This window comes from Caretta caretta, chromosome 1 (assembly GCF_965140235.1).
Source record: "Caretta caretta isolate rCarCar2 chromosome 1, rCarCar1.hap1, whole genome shotgun sequence".
Taxonomy (NCBI): domain Eukaryota; kingdom Metazoa; phylum Chordata; order Testudines; family Cheloniidae; genus Caretta; species Caretta caretta.
In genome coordinates, this window is record NC_134206.1 from 168,212,771 (window position 1) to 168,228,531 (window position 15,761).

General features: G+C 39.4%; 1 protein-coding gene across 2 annotated transcripts in view; it reads right to left on the reverse strand.

Annotated features, from left to right (window-relative positions):
* The window catches only part of MAP3K7CL (MAP3K7 C-terminal like), an 84,477-nt gene that overhangs the window by 48,130 nt on the left and 20,586 nt on the right, over positions 1 to 15,761 (reverse strand). Inside the window, exons 1-2 of one of the 2 annotated variants that reach the window (XM_075133263.1) lie at positions 7,103 to 7,502; positions 4,221 to 4,329 (exon numbers count right to left, since the gene is read on the reverse strand). In XM_075133263.1, coding sequence (XP_074989364.1) covers positions 4,221 to 4,290 — 70 coding nt within the window. In that variant the 5' untranslated portion in view covers positions 4,291 to 4,329; positions 7,103 to 7,502. Of the gene's footprint in view, positions 1 to 4,220; positions 4,330 to 7,102; positions 7,503 to 15,761 lie in introns of those variants that run through there. The other variant, XM_075133258.1, reaches the window with a different exon arrangement.

Sequence of the window (15,761 nt, forward strand, 5' to 3'; positions counted from 1 at the left end):
CAGTTATTGGTTTATGTGGCCACATACAACAAAAAGCAAGGGATCCTCATGACCACATTAGGAGGACTGGATTAAAATGGTTGGGGATGTAAAGAAAGTTGTCAAAAGAAGTAATTTCATGTACATCCAAATATTGTATTATTCCCCTCCCCCAACAATGTCATTAAAAGAAAGCACATACATTTTTACCAGTAAATTTTTAGGGGAGGTGGTTATTAGCAGCAGACTGACTTCAAGTGAAATAAATGACTGACAATTAGAAAAAAATGCATGTATTCAACAATTAGGTAACACCCAATTCCACTGCCAGTATTTTATAGCTGAATTCAAACTCTCCTTAGGCATGTGAAGCTGTGTATTTTACCTACAAAACGAGATAAGGTACACCTACAAATGACAGGCATGCCCATCATGTCCTATTAGGATAAAGCCCCTACTTCTAACCACTTAGCCCTAACACCTAAAAAAAAACAAGATTAACCTTGGACTCTCATTCTGGTTTTGATTGAGACCTTGTCTATACACAAACTTTAGTTAGTTTAATTAAATTGGTTTAGTTAAACTGGTGCAAAGCCCTGTGTAGACACTCTTGGGTCTGGTCTACACTACAGACCTATATCGGTCTAACATGAAAAATCCACACCCCTGAGCAACATAGTTAGGCCGACCTAACATCCCCCCCTTTTAGACAGTGCTATGTCAGCAGGAAAGCTCCTGCCAACATAGCTACCACCTCTCAGGGAGGTGGAGTAACTAAATTGATGGGATAGCTCTCTCCCATCAGCATAGAGTGTCTTCATTAAAGCGCTATAGTTGCGTAGTTGCATCAGTGCAGTTGTGCCGCTGTATTGTTTTAAATGTTGATGTGCCCTTATTTTGGCTTAAGGGCAGTTTATTTGGTTTAATTTAAATCTATTCCGACATCAATTTAAGCAAAATTGAAATAAGCTTGTCCACTCAGCCTTCTGTGTTGATTTAATTCAATGTTTTAAATCACACCTTAAGCTAAACTGCTACAACTCTGACAAGCCCTGAGAGAATTTATGTCTAGTGCTAGCTTAATGAACTTGAATAAAAGTGTCAAATATAGATATCTATATATACAGGATTAAGTGATATACAATAAAATTGTATTTTTATATAGCATCACTGTTAGCAGTTGGTCAGACTGCCCTCAAGACTTTTAAGGACCTGGTCACCCCACAATCACAATAAAAATACAGCACAAGACTGGCCCGGTTTTAATTGTTTTTGTGGTCATTGTCAGACACTAAAAGAGCCAACCTTTGAACATAGTAAAACAATTTTTGGTATGGATAACATAAGCCATATCCCTTCTTGTAGATCAATAACACTAAATAACTTCCTTTTCTTGAGTTGTTAACAGTCTTTGTTTTTAGACCCAGTACTTTGTTGCAGTTTTAACCAGTGAGATAATCATCATCCAGGAGAAAAACACTCCTTTTCCCCTTTTATATCTGGTTATGTTGTAAATTCCTCACTGCACTATTGTGGTAGGATAATTCAGCCTTGCGGGGTATCACACCAGCCACCATGATTGGCAAATAAGACAACAACTAAGAAGAAAAATTAAATGAGTTTAATTCCCTCACCATCTCGCTCTGGGTGAGGTTTTTACATACCATCACAATACTAAATCTCTCGAGACGCTGTCAGAGCTGAAACACAGAACTCCTTCCTGAATTGAGAAAAGCAACTCTCCTCAAACGAAAAAAGGATAAGAGGAATATAAAAAGGTGAAAAGAAGAAAAAAGATTCTGAATTTAAAATGGATAAAGGTGATAGAGACACATTGTATCAGCAGATTTATTTGGGTGTTTTTTTGCAGTGTCTTTAAAAAAAGACATTTCAGTTGCTTGTTTGAACTAGGATCATTTCAATGTGGCTTTCTGTAAAACCTGAGACTTGGAGTGATTTTTCCTTTGCCTTGTTTGAATACATTTGACATTGATATCTCCATTAAGGCTTTCCATTAACATCAGGTGCTGAATTCTCCTGATGTGGTCAAATACGATGCCGATTTATACCTCTGAGTAGCCCAGGGGGGTTGCAATTCAGTGTGAAATATTGTCCTTAATCTACTGGTTTCTATTTACTCTCTCCTATCTTCACAGACGGTCTGGATCACTTGCTGCAATAACACATGTATGCTGAGAGCCAGATAATATGGGCAATGAGGAAGTCCTATAGAATTTAATAGAGAATGATCACCTTTGCATAGTTCTGAACCTTCCTACAAATTTTAACAGAGAGGCTGGAATTATTGGCAGGCCAGAGGAGACAGGGTGAGAGAAGGGAACAACTTGCGACATTACTGAATTTTGACCTTCCATGCCCTTCACAACCTTTTCCCTCGCTACTGTCTTCTCTTATCCCTTATCACATTGCCCTTCTATCTCCTCTGCTCTGCCCATTGTACAAGCCTCCTTTGCCTAATTTTCAGCTCCTCATACAAGCAACTGATTCTTCCATGATTCATAAGTACACTCCCCTCCCCTCCTTAAAATCTCTCTCTTCAGGACCTACCTTTGCAGTGATGCTTACAAGAAATCAGATTGTTAAAGATAGCTTAATGGGCAGATGGGGATAGTTGGTACTTTCTTTATATATTATAATATACCGATAATTATAATTTACAAAATAAGGCATATATAAGCATGTACCCCCCCCCCGATTGTATCCTTCTTCTCCCAACTTTTATATGTCACTTCTCTTCATAAAGTTTTTAGTATATGAACTATGTTACCATTCATAATTATACGTCCCTTCAGGGCTGTGATGTGGATTGGGCTTTGTGGGCTACTGTAATATTAAGTAGTAATAAATACAGGAAGATTATTTTAATATATTTTTTAAAATATTATGAAAGAAAAAAGAAAGATCACAAAAATTTCATGAATGTAACATTGAAGTTGAGATTGTATTCACACAGCATTCAGGAAACAGAGCATTATTATTCCTATAACAGCCTATACTCTGCTCCGTGATACAATTCAAATGCGGCATAAGTGGATGCCATTCCACTTAAGTCTGTGGACTTATATCTACTTATACCAGGTCTGAATGTGGTCCTGTGTGTAAAAGCATACACAAAAGCAGTTTGACACTAAAGAGTCTACAGAGAAAATAAGAATACAAAGAATGAAAAACAAAATCGCTGAGCAGAGTTAAGGCTGTTGTAGGAATACTAATGCTCCGTTTCCTGAATGCTGTGTGAATATATATATATTACTCTCTTGTGTAAGAATGCACAGAATAGAATAACTTACCTGAAAAGATCTGTGACTTCTGAGAGCAGAAGCTGAGCTACACCATCCATATCGTGAAAGGGAGACAGATAGTACTGTAGCATGGGTAATCTACAAACATGCATGGGAAGTGGGTTCACAAGTAACGATAACTGAAACCCTGTGCGTTTCAGGCTCTGTATACACCTCTGCCTTGCCTCCAGGCTCTCCCCTAGTACTGGCAGCAGAGCTAGCTTCCTTCTTTGTGATGCTGCCATTTGCTTCACTGTTGCTGGTTTACTTTATTTCATTCTGACTTTCAGAAAGTGACTATCAATAGCTCTCTGGGCATTTTCAAAAATTAAGGTACAGTCAATAATGTGAACCTAATCCAAGGGTTCACATATGCACAGGTTACGTTGGGGACGTTAACGCTCAGTCAACATTAGCTTACAGGACAAACGGTAATGGAATTTGTACTACTTTATTGGGGAACTGAGTGCCTGTTTCCTGAATCCTTTCCTCAAGCTGGGAACTCTGTTGGTATTTTTCAACCTTTCTGCCTATGGAAAGTGTATTTTTGTTCTGTCCTTTGCTTAGATGCCAGCTTTGCCCCCCCCCCCCTCAAAATAAAATAACAAAATTTTAAAAATGTTGCCTAGGAGTTTTAGCACACTTTTTCAGTTTATATGCAAATATATTAGTAATTCAGTCACAGTTTTGTGTTTATTACACATTATCTTGAAATAAATCTTAGTTTTACAGTATCTAGGCTGTTGGACAAGTGATTTTAATCAACTGTTAGTTTCCACTAACAATATTGTAGTTACCAGACAGGAAAACTAATCATTCACATATGTGGAAAAAGTCCATCCATGACATTGAACTTCATTTGGTAATATAAATACTATCAAGAACATAAAAAATCTAGAAATGTTTCATTTTGATTTATTCCATAAAATTGAACTGTACCTGGGGAGTCATTTAGACTGAAGGCAATTCGGACTGGCTTATCAGCAGGTACTCTTGCTGTGGTGATCATGTGGGCACTTGAGCCTACGCGTTTATCTGCGTGTTCCAGCTGCAATTATATAAATATTGCATACATTACAGATCATATGAAGCCATTATATCCTCACTTAGTGATTTGCACACATTTATAGCTGCACTTTTTGCATTTTTTACTCTAATAAAGCAAATTTAAGGTGACATGCATAGGGCTACATTTGATTTTTCTTTTACAAATTTTTTAAAGTGAAATTCAGTGATAGAGACTAAATTCCTTGATTTATCCACAGTCCAGGTAAAGGCAATGACAAAGCAAATTTCCCCACATTGTCCTGTCAGCATATTTCAGCCTTGACCTGGACAGTCACACATTTAAGAGTCAGAAGATTGTTAATTCTCCAAAGCTTGGTACTGACCCTTCAGTGGGATTCCTTGCAGATGTTAAGGGTCTGCCTAGAGGAAGTCAGTTGCAGGATCAGGGCCTAATTCAGCCTGTGGCCTTTCTTCTGAGTCTGCCAACTCCAAATGGCGGTTTTAATGAGGTGGATCCCTCTTCACTATGAAACAGCCCGAAACTCCCAATTCATTTCACACAGAACACCAAACAGCCATCAAATATTAAGGTCTTCAGTTGCTATCAACTTAGACAGGATAAGCTTAAAGCATGTCTAGGCTTATGACACTTATAGTTACATTATGTATATTTAGACTTTCCAGTAAAAGTTTTTTTCCCAGAGTCTATTAAATATTTGAAGTCCAACTTAAACTCATATATATCATATAAAGCTGCTGTAATTACATTCACAAACAGTATACACTGAGACCCCAATCCTGCAATGAGCCAAGTCTTTGTATGGAGCCTAAATGAAGTTAATGGATCTTACATGGTGAAAGATCTGCCCAGGCACAAATCATTGTAGCATGGGGGGGGGGGGGGGGGGGGCGGGGAAGGAGGAGGTAAGAGAACTAAGCAAACTTCAAACATTACCCAGCAGTGCATTGCACCTATATAACCTTGGCGGATTACTACAAGAATAACATTAAAAAAAATAAACACAAGTGTAAAACATGCATAGAAAATTGGAAATCAAATTATTCAGTAAACTATAGCAAAATTGCTAAAAGCTGTGCTATACTTCTGTAGACAATGTGGGGTTTAATTGATGGAAAGGGAAACAACAGTTCTCTTAGCCAATCACATTGCAGCTTTTCTGTTACACTTGAGAAAGCAATGTTCATTTTTCTGCACTAAAATTGCATTACCCCATTTGATGTTATGTTTAATTATTAGCGCATCACATAAAATCAGTACAAGAGAACATCATTACAAGATAAAGGTCTTGCTTGATGATGCACAAAACGAGGCAAATTCATCCCTAGCATTAATCCTTTGCAGGCAGTAGAGTAGCACCAAGCATAAGTTTGGCCCACTGACTTCAACATTTATTTTTTATTTGTTTTGTCTGTCTGAGCATTTAGCCGGCAGAGGGATACTGTTACTCTATGGCAATGTTACACAATAATCCATTGACGTGAACTCTGATCAAATAGTGGATGCTTTACAGTGCTTAGATTTTCTTTTAAAAAAAGAACAATTATTCTAAAGTCCTTATTTTGGAGCTAGCAGCCTCTTTTCATATTAATATTTGGAGGATTCTCATGAATAACCACATCTTCCCCTATTATTACTAATCAAAAGAACACACACACACCCAACCAGCATCAATTGGAAGAGAGACCACAAAAGTCATTTAAACAGACAAAATGCCTTTTGGGGGGTCTGTTTATGTAGTAACTTTTTCTAGAGTAATGATTGCCCTCTTCCATGGTCTCTTTGTGAAAAGTATTTGAGACCTTGCATGGTTTTTTGTTGTTGTTGTTTTTTAAAAAAAGAACAATTGCAAAACCAAAATTATTTATCATAACATACCCCCCCACGACTCTCAAACAAACCTAGAACAAAAGAGAGAGAGAAATTCGCACAGCTTTGAAAACAAGACTGTTCATAATTACATATTGTATCACACATGCACCACATCTGTTAACCATCATCAGACAGGTTTTCTACACAATAAGATGCTTCATGTTTAATATCACAGACTAAGAAATGAGAAAAAACATTCATGGAAGTTAATACCATTTTAACAACAAATATGATAGGATGTCTTTTGTTGGAATCCTTAAGCTTACCATAACTGAGCATTGTCTGAAGTAAATCAGTGGTCTTGCCCCATTCACACACTGTGTGGTCTACAATGTTTACAAATTACCAGTATTTAGCCACCGATCTGAGGGCAAAAATAAATACTCCCTTCAATAACTAATGTTTTTAATATTACACAAGAGACTTTTTCATTTTGTTTTAATTTACGAAAAGAAAATCCTATCTATATACACACTGTACATGAGCCAGTTATCTCATTTTATGAATTAAAGATTATTTCTTCACCAGATTTTCAGCAGACTCCTCAATGGTCTCCATCATCAAAAAGAAAATAAAGAAAACAAGAAGGCAGGGAAACCCTCATTTCAGTTCTCTGTTTGTAAATAGGATGATGCACGTCCCCTCGGCTGAGGGAAATGAAACAGATCAACTGCGTACAAACTTCCCACTTATTTTCCTCACACAAAAAAAAAGGATGATCATTCTGTAGATAGAAGGATATGGGAGTGGGCAACTTTGAGTATAATGAGGTGTTTAAAAGGATCCCAGAAAGCAGTTCCATATTCATGAGGACTGTCTATGGAACAGGCTGTTGTTTCTTTATAAAAATCTGTAGCAGAACTCAGATTAAGTGTGTTACAGCTCTATCAGTTTAGTTCAGTTTTCACACCTGTTGCCTTACCTCACTTAGTGGAGAGTCTGCACTTGTATAATCCAGGGCCAGCCACTGCCTTGGCTTGTCGTTGCCTTTATGGAGTAAAGATTCAATAAAAGAAAAGGCTGCACCTGCTACATCGCAACAAACTGACAGAGTCTGAGAAGCTGAGACAGCTGTTAAGGCAACATGCTGCTACCTGCACTTCCCATAGGCTTTGCTGTCCCACAAGACCACCCTTTTCCGCTTTTTTTTCGCAATTCCACTCTCCCTTCCTTTCCTTTCCAACAACGAGATTTATGATGTTGTCATGCTTCAGAGGGAAAAAAATCTTTCTGACAGAGGCATTATTAAGCAGCAAACTGTGGAGAGTTCAAGATTTTTAATTCATTAGTCCTGGCAAACCTAAAATACAAACAGACTTGCTTCACAGGACAGGAATGTTTTCAGCATGACCCAATCAGTGTCTGTGTCTATTCCAGCAAACTGGCAAAGATAGCATGACTCCAGTCAGCAAAAATGTCTGTGGCTCGAATCAGCTTGGGGTGACATTGCCAACTTGGACAGGCCACATGCAAACTATTATATGATAGAGGCAACTATCAAAGCTAACAATGAGGATGAGGCTTGGTGTTTTAGGCTAGGTTTGTAATGGCTTTGGTAAAGTGTCTAATAACAGACTGTCTAACAACAGATGATAGAATTATTATATTAAAGAGACAATGGATTAATTTTAGTAGTATGTTAGGGTCTTGTATAGTCTTCATTATAAGTACATTCTAAAGACAGATTTATTTACAAATATTTTGGACAGGAATTGAAATTGCAACTGACTTAAAACTAACAGCTTGTAGATTCTGCTGCTATTTCTGACACTGCCTGTCAGTTTTGTAACTACAAGCAGGGTAATTAGTAACTGAATCTGGAAATGCCATGAAAAAAAGAAGCAGTTGTCCAGACTGATGCAATTACAACAAGCAAAGCTTAAACACCCTACTGGTTGTATGTATTCGTCTGGATAATCAGGATCCTTGAAAGTGCAAAGGATACTATAGGACAGGAGACTGACTGACAATATATCCGCTGAGCCTATCATTATACTGCGTTTTTTTTAATTAAGAAAAGTTTGTCTCTTTCACAAACAGCAGTTGGTCCAATAAAAGATATTACCTCACCTTGTCTCTCTGATATCCAACATAGCTACAACAACACTTAAAAAAAAAGTTAGTTTCCTTACCTTCAAAATATTAACAAAAAACAATAAATTTAATTTGACAGGTTATCCCAAATGCCTGTATTCTGGAATGTCTCAAGTACAGAACATCTGGGGCCAGATTCTCTGGTTCATCTGAGGGGTACTAGATGCAGAAGCAGGGGGAGCTGCAAAGATAGCATTAAATCAACTTTCTGTCTCCCCCCACAACCTAGTATTGGCCAGGAACTGATCCAGTCCCAGCATAAATCAAAGCTACCCTTTGGCTGCTCCAATCTAGCTGGCTGTGACCCAAGGGGCTGGTCCATACCTGGAGATAACTGGAGCACAGAGACACTCTGCTTACACTCCCCTTCCTCCAGGAAAGGCACCTGTGCTGCGGGCTGGAGGAGGTGGTGTGGAAGCACCACGCAGGCTCTACATTACCTAGGGATTCCCCTGATAGCTGATTAAGCCTTCTTCCTAGATTCACTGTGCCACCACAGCAGGAACAAGAATCTGGCCACGGGAATCCAGTCAATGATTTCAAAGCATGAACATGCCCCTGACTTCTCCACTCATCCGTGAGCTCATCTTTCTTTCTTAGCTGTAAATATACTTCTGAAAAGATATTTATAATAATCTCTATTTATCTCATTTTGGAGGAAGATTTAGCTTTATTCACAACTACTATTGCTACTGAAATTTCGCTATAAAATAGCACCACCACGTAATATTGATCTCAATGAGGGATTCTTTCTCCAACTAGAGGACTAATTATTTTTAAAGGATGTACTTGGTTTACAGACATAGGATGAAATCCTGGCCCCACTGAAATCTATTGTGAAACTCCCATGGACTTCAATGCCAGGATTTCTTTCATAGGGCCTGATTCTCTCCTGCTTTGTATTGTGTGTAGTTACTTGCACCCATTGAAAGTGGATGTAAAATAAATCAGATAGATAGCATTTACACCTAGTTGGCAGAGGTCTGAATGAACTCACAAGGTGCAATGCAGTGAAGAACAGGCCCTATGTAAGGTATCTCTAAGATGCACAAAACCTTGGTATTTAAGCACCAACAAGACTTACCTTCACTAACCAAGACAGCAAGATTCTTAATCACTCACTAACATAGGTCATACACATGCAATCTATCTGGCATGCCCAAGATGAGGCAGAAACACTGACACATGAATGACACATGGATGACTTTTCAAAACTGTTGACTGACAGTGCACAACTACCAGATCACAGTGTAAATAGTACATGTATTTCCAAATTCAATACATAATATTTTGGTATTTTCTATCTATTATAAGCATATTATATCATATTCTCCATTTATTATATATCAGTGTTTCTGATGAAATCCCATATTACTCTTCACACATTTCAAAAGAAGACAGTCTTAACAGTGCTTAACTCCCAAAACGTAAAACAATTCTCGCCCATCGCTTTCAGTCAGTTTAGTACCATGCAGGGCAGCAAGTCACCCTTTGGGACACAGAAACTATACAAACCAAAAAACCTTGTATCACATTTAAATTTCAGTGCTTTATACATAAGTAGTCCTCTGGAACTACTGCTGTATGTACTATGCGGATGACAGTGTAGTCTGACAGTACAACACTGGGAGTCAAGAATCCAGGGCTTTATCTTGCAGCCCTTACTCATGTGAGTAGTCCCAGTAAAACCAAGCACACAATGACATGGACTTCTGTGACTGCATTGATCCTGACTTGGTGGTCATGTAACTGTCCATCTAAAGAACTCATAAACAAACTAGATTTTTAGATATATTTTCAAATGTTTGAGTTCACATTTTAAGAGGAGTTTTCCCTGATTCCTCTGAGACCCTATCCTTCAAACTTTAACATTAAGACATTTTACATATACAGCACTGTATCTGAAATATTAGGTTGAATAATTACTATCATTCTGTAATTATTTTAACCTGTTTACTTTTGGGGATGTAATATTATAAAAAATTCAGTTAAAGCTGAAATCAAGCAATAACATGCACTCATATAGCACCTTTCATATGAAGTTCTCAAAATCACTTTACAAAAAAGGAAAACTGAGTCTTAGTGAAATTAGGTTACATGCTCAAATTCCTATTAAGGCACTGTAAAACTTGGGAACAGACTCTAGTGGCCCAATCCTATAGCTCTTATTCCTGTGAGCAGTCCCACTGCACTCAGGAAAACTACTCCACGATCTGGTGCAGCACAGTAAATACTTATTCATAACAGGCTGAATATACACTTTACACTAATCTCTATAAAAAGTTCAGAATGCTGATAATCCCTCCGGTTTTTCCTGTAGAAGCACAGTAGTGGTGCTGTACCCTGTTTTCCTGCCAGCCTGCTCTTAGTCATCAGATGTTTGGTACCCAAGCAAAATTCTTTTGATCCCATATCACATTATGAAACCTGAACTCCTCTAGAAGAGTGACACACAGGATATCATGTTTTAGTCATCAAAAGATTTTAAAGTAATCATACCTTAAATTAGAAACACTGCAGCTTACTGATATCTGGTACAAGTTTGTAATTTTTTAAAATATGAAGTATCAATTATTTTACACATGTATAAAGAGCAGTAGAATGATCAGTATTTGCTATCTAACAAAACACCTGTTGCCTTCCCTTTTATAGCTGTGCTACTTTCAATTCATGTGAGTTTCCTAATATGAACAGTATTTTGGTAGCATATGACCTCATTCAAGCTGAAATGGTGTTTCAGAGGTTGCCAGTCACTATGTAAAAATACACTTTAAAATATTCTAACGCATGGATGATGTTCAAAGGAGATGTTGAAAAACATGCTTTTCCTAACAGTGAATGAAGTGAAATTTTCATTTCACTGTTTCATCTGAAAAGAACACAACACAGAATACACACAGAAGTTAACTTGTTTTGTTTTTTTACAGCAAAAACTGTTTAAGGGTCCAATCCTGGAAAGTGCAGAGCACCCTTGACTCTCACGGAGGTTGATGGAAGTTAAGGATGCTCTATACCCCACATGACTGAGTTCTGAAGGAGGAGCAAATGGCAACAAGACAGATTCTTTAACTACACATCACATGGCTGAATCACTGAAGCCAATGGGATTGCCCAGGGTGTGAATTGGCACAGAATTTGGCCAAATAAAAATATTTCATGAATGCATTTTTTGCCTGATCCTGCACTCCATTCTCAGGCAAATGTTCTATTGGGAGTTCCTCTGAATATATAAAATACAAGGTCTAAAATATTGCACTGCAGGGAATGTGCAGTAGGAGGTGGTGTTTTGAGCATGTAAAACCTTTTTGAGTTGATATTTTTCTCTTTCAGATTTAAAAAAATTGTAGTTGCATTTGTAGGGAAAAAAAATTCAGTGGACATTTCTATAGAAGAAAAATACCAACCAAATTTACAGGAAAACTGAGGTATACCCAGAAATTTTGGCAAATCTCCTTCCCCTCTTTCAAGATCCCCCCATTTCCCAATAAGTGGGGACAAACACTGAATAAATTTAAGCTTGCTATTTTAGAAATCCATTGTTTTGCCATCAGTTAATCCTTTTCTAGTTCACTGAAGAAATTCCAGAATGCATCATTCTGTGATCTCACTGATACAGTTAGTCCCATGCAATCCATTATAAGCAAGTTAAACTAATTATTTCTGTGCTGTATGCCCTTAACACCTTAGCTGGGAATTTAGCACATACCTTGGTGCTTACATCATTTTTTATTTTAGCTTTGCAATTTAACTTTAAGAAATTTATGGCTATAACGAAAGGTGTTCCAGATACCTCTGATAAAAACATTCAGAACTAAGTTTTCTGTTTACAACCTGTACAACGTCATTGACTTTTAAGGTGTTGCACATGCTGTCAGTGCTCAATGTGAAATGAATATACGTATAGATCAGTAAAATTACGTTTATATAAAAGCCATGTTCGGGTGACTAAAGATTTAGGTACAGATCTTCAACCTGGAGTTGTGCAAAGGGACCTTAAACCAACATGAAGGAGCTGTGGAGAATTTCCCTATCGCAGGAAAATCATCAGCTGGCATATCATCAGCGTAGCTGGCTTTATGCCACCCACTCCCCTCCACTACCACCATTCTCTGCACTCACTAGTTGAAGAAGCAGACAATATACAATGGGATCTCGATCTCTGCCGATGGATGTGACATGGTGAGATGTGGAGGGGAGAACAGGAATTACTGGATAGGTCTCACAAAAACTCTGGTTCACTGAAGCACACATCTGTTGGCCTGGTCTTTTCTGCATTGATCTGCCATGCTATATACTCTGAAGGTGAGCAGGGGAATGAGGTGCTAAGGATTATCCACTGTGTTGCACTCCATGAAGGTGGGCTCAGGAAATAAATAAATAAAATCAGCTCTGTTTATGTCCCCTTTGGGAACTTTTCCCTAATAATCCTGCTTCAGGACAGGGAGCCAAACTGGGCTCAGAGATGGCTCTGAAAATATTGAATTGATGGTGACCTCCGTTTCCTCAAAGAGCCTGGGTTTATTGTTTCCCCTCTCCCTCACGGGCCCTTTCGGGGCCTGTCAAAGAAGGAGCTGGCCTGGGGCTCCAGGATGGGCTCTCCAGAAGCTCTATTTCTCTCTATGGCATGTGACCCACATGGGTCTTTGTTTCCCCTGGAAGCCCCCTGGGATATCAATAGAGATTCCCTTGGGAGCCTAGTATAGAGATGGTAGCAGGGGGAGAGTTTGATGCTTCTCAGGTATACCAGAGTTGTGAGGCATCTCACTACCACCTGCCCTTGGCATGAGGAAGCCTTGTCTGTACCTGTCAGGAGTCAGCTCCTTGACTCCACCAGCCACAGGCAACACAAGCACTCCCCTCTCAGCCTCCGCAGGCTCCACTGACCCTTTGCAGGCAAGCATTAGGCACACTCTATCCCTAAGGACTCTGAGTATCCCCCTGCAGTATCCAGCCCCAGTTCCACTGGACTATCATAGAATTCACAGATCACTGCTCCCAAAGGACCAGTACACTCTGGCTTACCAGTTTTGTCTCAGGATCACCACTCTCTTGAACACACAGCAGTCGGAGTTGTTTACAGTGAAAACAAGTAAAAGTTTACTGAATAAAGAACAGAGTTTTGAGAAGATGTAAGTAGAATTAATGGAAACAAAGGGTTACATGTAAAATAAAATCATAACATGCTTTCTAGAGTCTAAACTTAACTAACAAGACATTCCCCTGTCTCATAAAGATTAGCGCCCCCCAGAATTTCTCTCCCAGCATCAAACTGCCAGATCGCCTGTGAGCCTCCATTCATAAGACAAGCCACCTGGCACCTTGTCCCCTCAGGGAAGGATACCTGCATGTACCTATGAACCCCAGATGTAGTTCCAATCATTCACTTGTAAACAGAGTAACTCCCGCTGCTTGTTTTTTCCTATCTAGATTCTCCCCTGGAGACTTTGCAATCACTTGATTAGCATTTTGCTCAGAGTGTAAATAGGAATTCATAGTGAAGTACAGAATACTCAATTTACATATAGCCAGACAGATAAATAAGTGTCAACTGTCCAAAAGAAATTTTATCATCTTCCAACCCCAACTCATAGACTTTAAGAGCATAATTTTCAGTGTAGATACATAACTCCTTACATACTATCTGTTCACACATTTCACAGTGATTTTGCTGACTAGTGTGACACAGGCTTTCATTGGAGATGTTACATGATACCCTTTGACAACTATTATGTCGAGATCAGACCCAGCAGACCTCTGTAATCCTATGCACCCCTGTGTCCTCTGCCAACTGGGATCAAGAGGTCCCTGGATCACAAAGGAAGCTCGGCCCAAAGGTCCCTTACGGCATGCTCTGGTGTCCCTTAGCTAAATATGGATCTGAGCTTCACCATATTTAACTCTCAGCATTGGGTCAATAAATCTTGGTAGTCATCTAAACAAACTCAGGGAAATAATTTCTGTTCTCAGGTGACACGTCGAGTAACTGCACTGATTTAATTGGATATTACAGACTCAATTATCAGCATTATGCTGATGATAACAAGCAAGTGTGTACTTACAAATAAACACTCAAAATCTTAAACAGAAAATGCTGTCACTAAGCTTCCCTGCTGTCAGGAAGAAATAAGCATTCCTAGGACACAAAGGTAAAAAGCCGAGCAACAGCAGCCAGTGTCCTACTTTTCATAAGAACTGCCACTGTTGTTACCACTACTGCAGCTGCATCTGCAGTGGCACCAGTCAGAACTGTAGAGGGGAAAGTGTAGGGTAGGCAAATGCAAGACTAATCTATTTTCAGAAGTTTGTTTTCAAAAAACACAGTTTATAGGAGACCAAAACCCTGAGGTAAGTGGGGAAGTGGGATACCAGGAGGAGGCACGAGCAGGAGTGCATGAGAGGGGAGGGCCCCTGCCTCATACTGAGAAAGAGGAACGATCAGCAGGTTACCTCAAGTGCCTATATACAAATGCACGAAGCCTGGGAAACAAGCAGGGAAAACTGGAAGTCCTGGCACAGTCAAGGAATTATGATGTGATTGAAATAACAGAGACTTGGTGGGATAACTCACATGACTGGCGTACTGTCATGGATGGATATAAACTATTCAGGAAGGACATTAAGGGCAGAAAAGGTGGGGGAGTTGCATTGTATGTAAGGGAGCAGTACGACTGCTCAGAGCTCAAGTATGAAACTGCAGAAAAACCTGAGAGTCTCTGGATTAAGTTTAGAAGTGTGAGCAATGTTGTGGTGTCGTGGTGGGAGTCTACTATAGACCACCAGACCAGGGGGATGAGGTGGACGAGGCTTTCTTCCGGCAACTCGCAGAAGTTACTAGATCGCAGGCCCTGGTTCTCATGGGAGACTTCAATCACCCTGATATCTGCTGGGAGAGCAATACAGCAGTGCACAGGCAATCCAGGAAGTTTTTGGAAAATGTAGGGGACAATTTCCTGGTGCAAGTGCTGGAGGAACCAACTAGGGGCAGAGCTCTTCTTGACCTGCTGCTCACAAACTGGGAAGAATTAGTAGGGGAAGCAAAAGTGGATGGGAACCTGGGAGGCAGTGACCATGAAACGGTCGAGTTCAGGATCCTAACACAAGGAAGAAAGGAGAGCAGCAGAATACAGACCCTGGACTTCAGAAAAGCAGACTTTGACTCCCTCAGGGAACTGATGGGCAAGATTCCCTGGGAGAATAACATGAGGGGGAAAGGAGTCCAGGAGAGCTGGCTGTATTTTAAAGAATCCTTATTGAGGTTACAGGGACAAACCATCCCGATGTGTAGAAAGAATAGTAAATATGGCAGGCGACCAGCTTGGCTTAACAGTGAAATCCTTGCTGCTCTTAAATACAAAAAAGAAGCTTACAAGAAGCGGAAGATTGGATAAATGACCAGTGATGAGTATAAAAATACTGCTCGGGCTTGCAGGAGTGAAATCAGGAAGGCCAAATCACACCTGGATTTGCAGCTAGCAAGAGATGTTAAG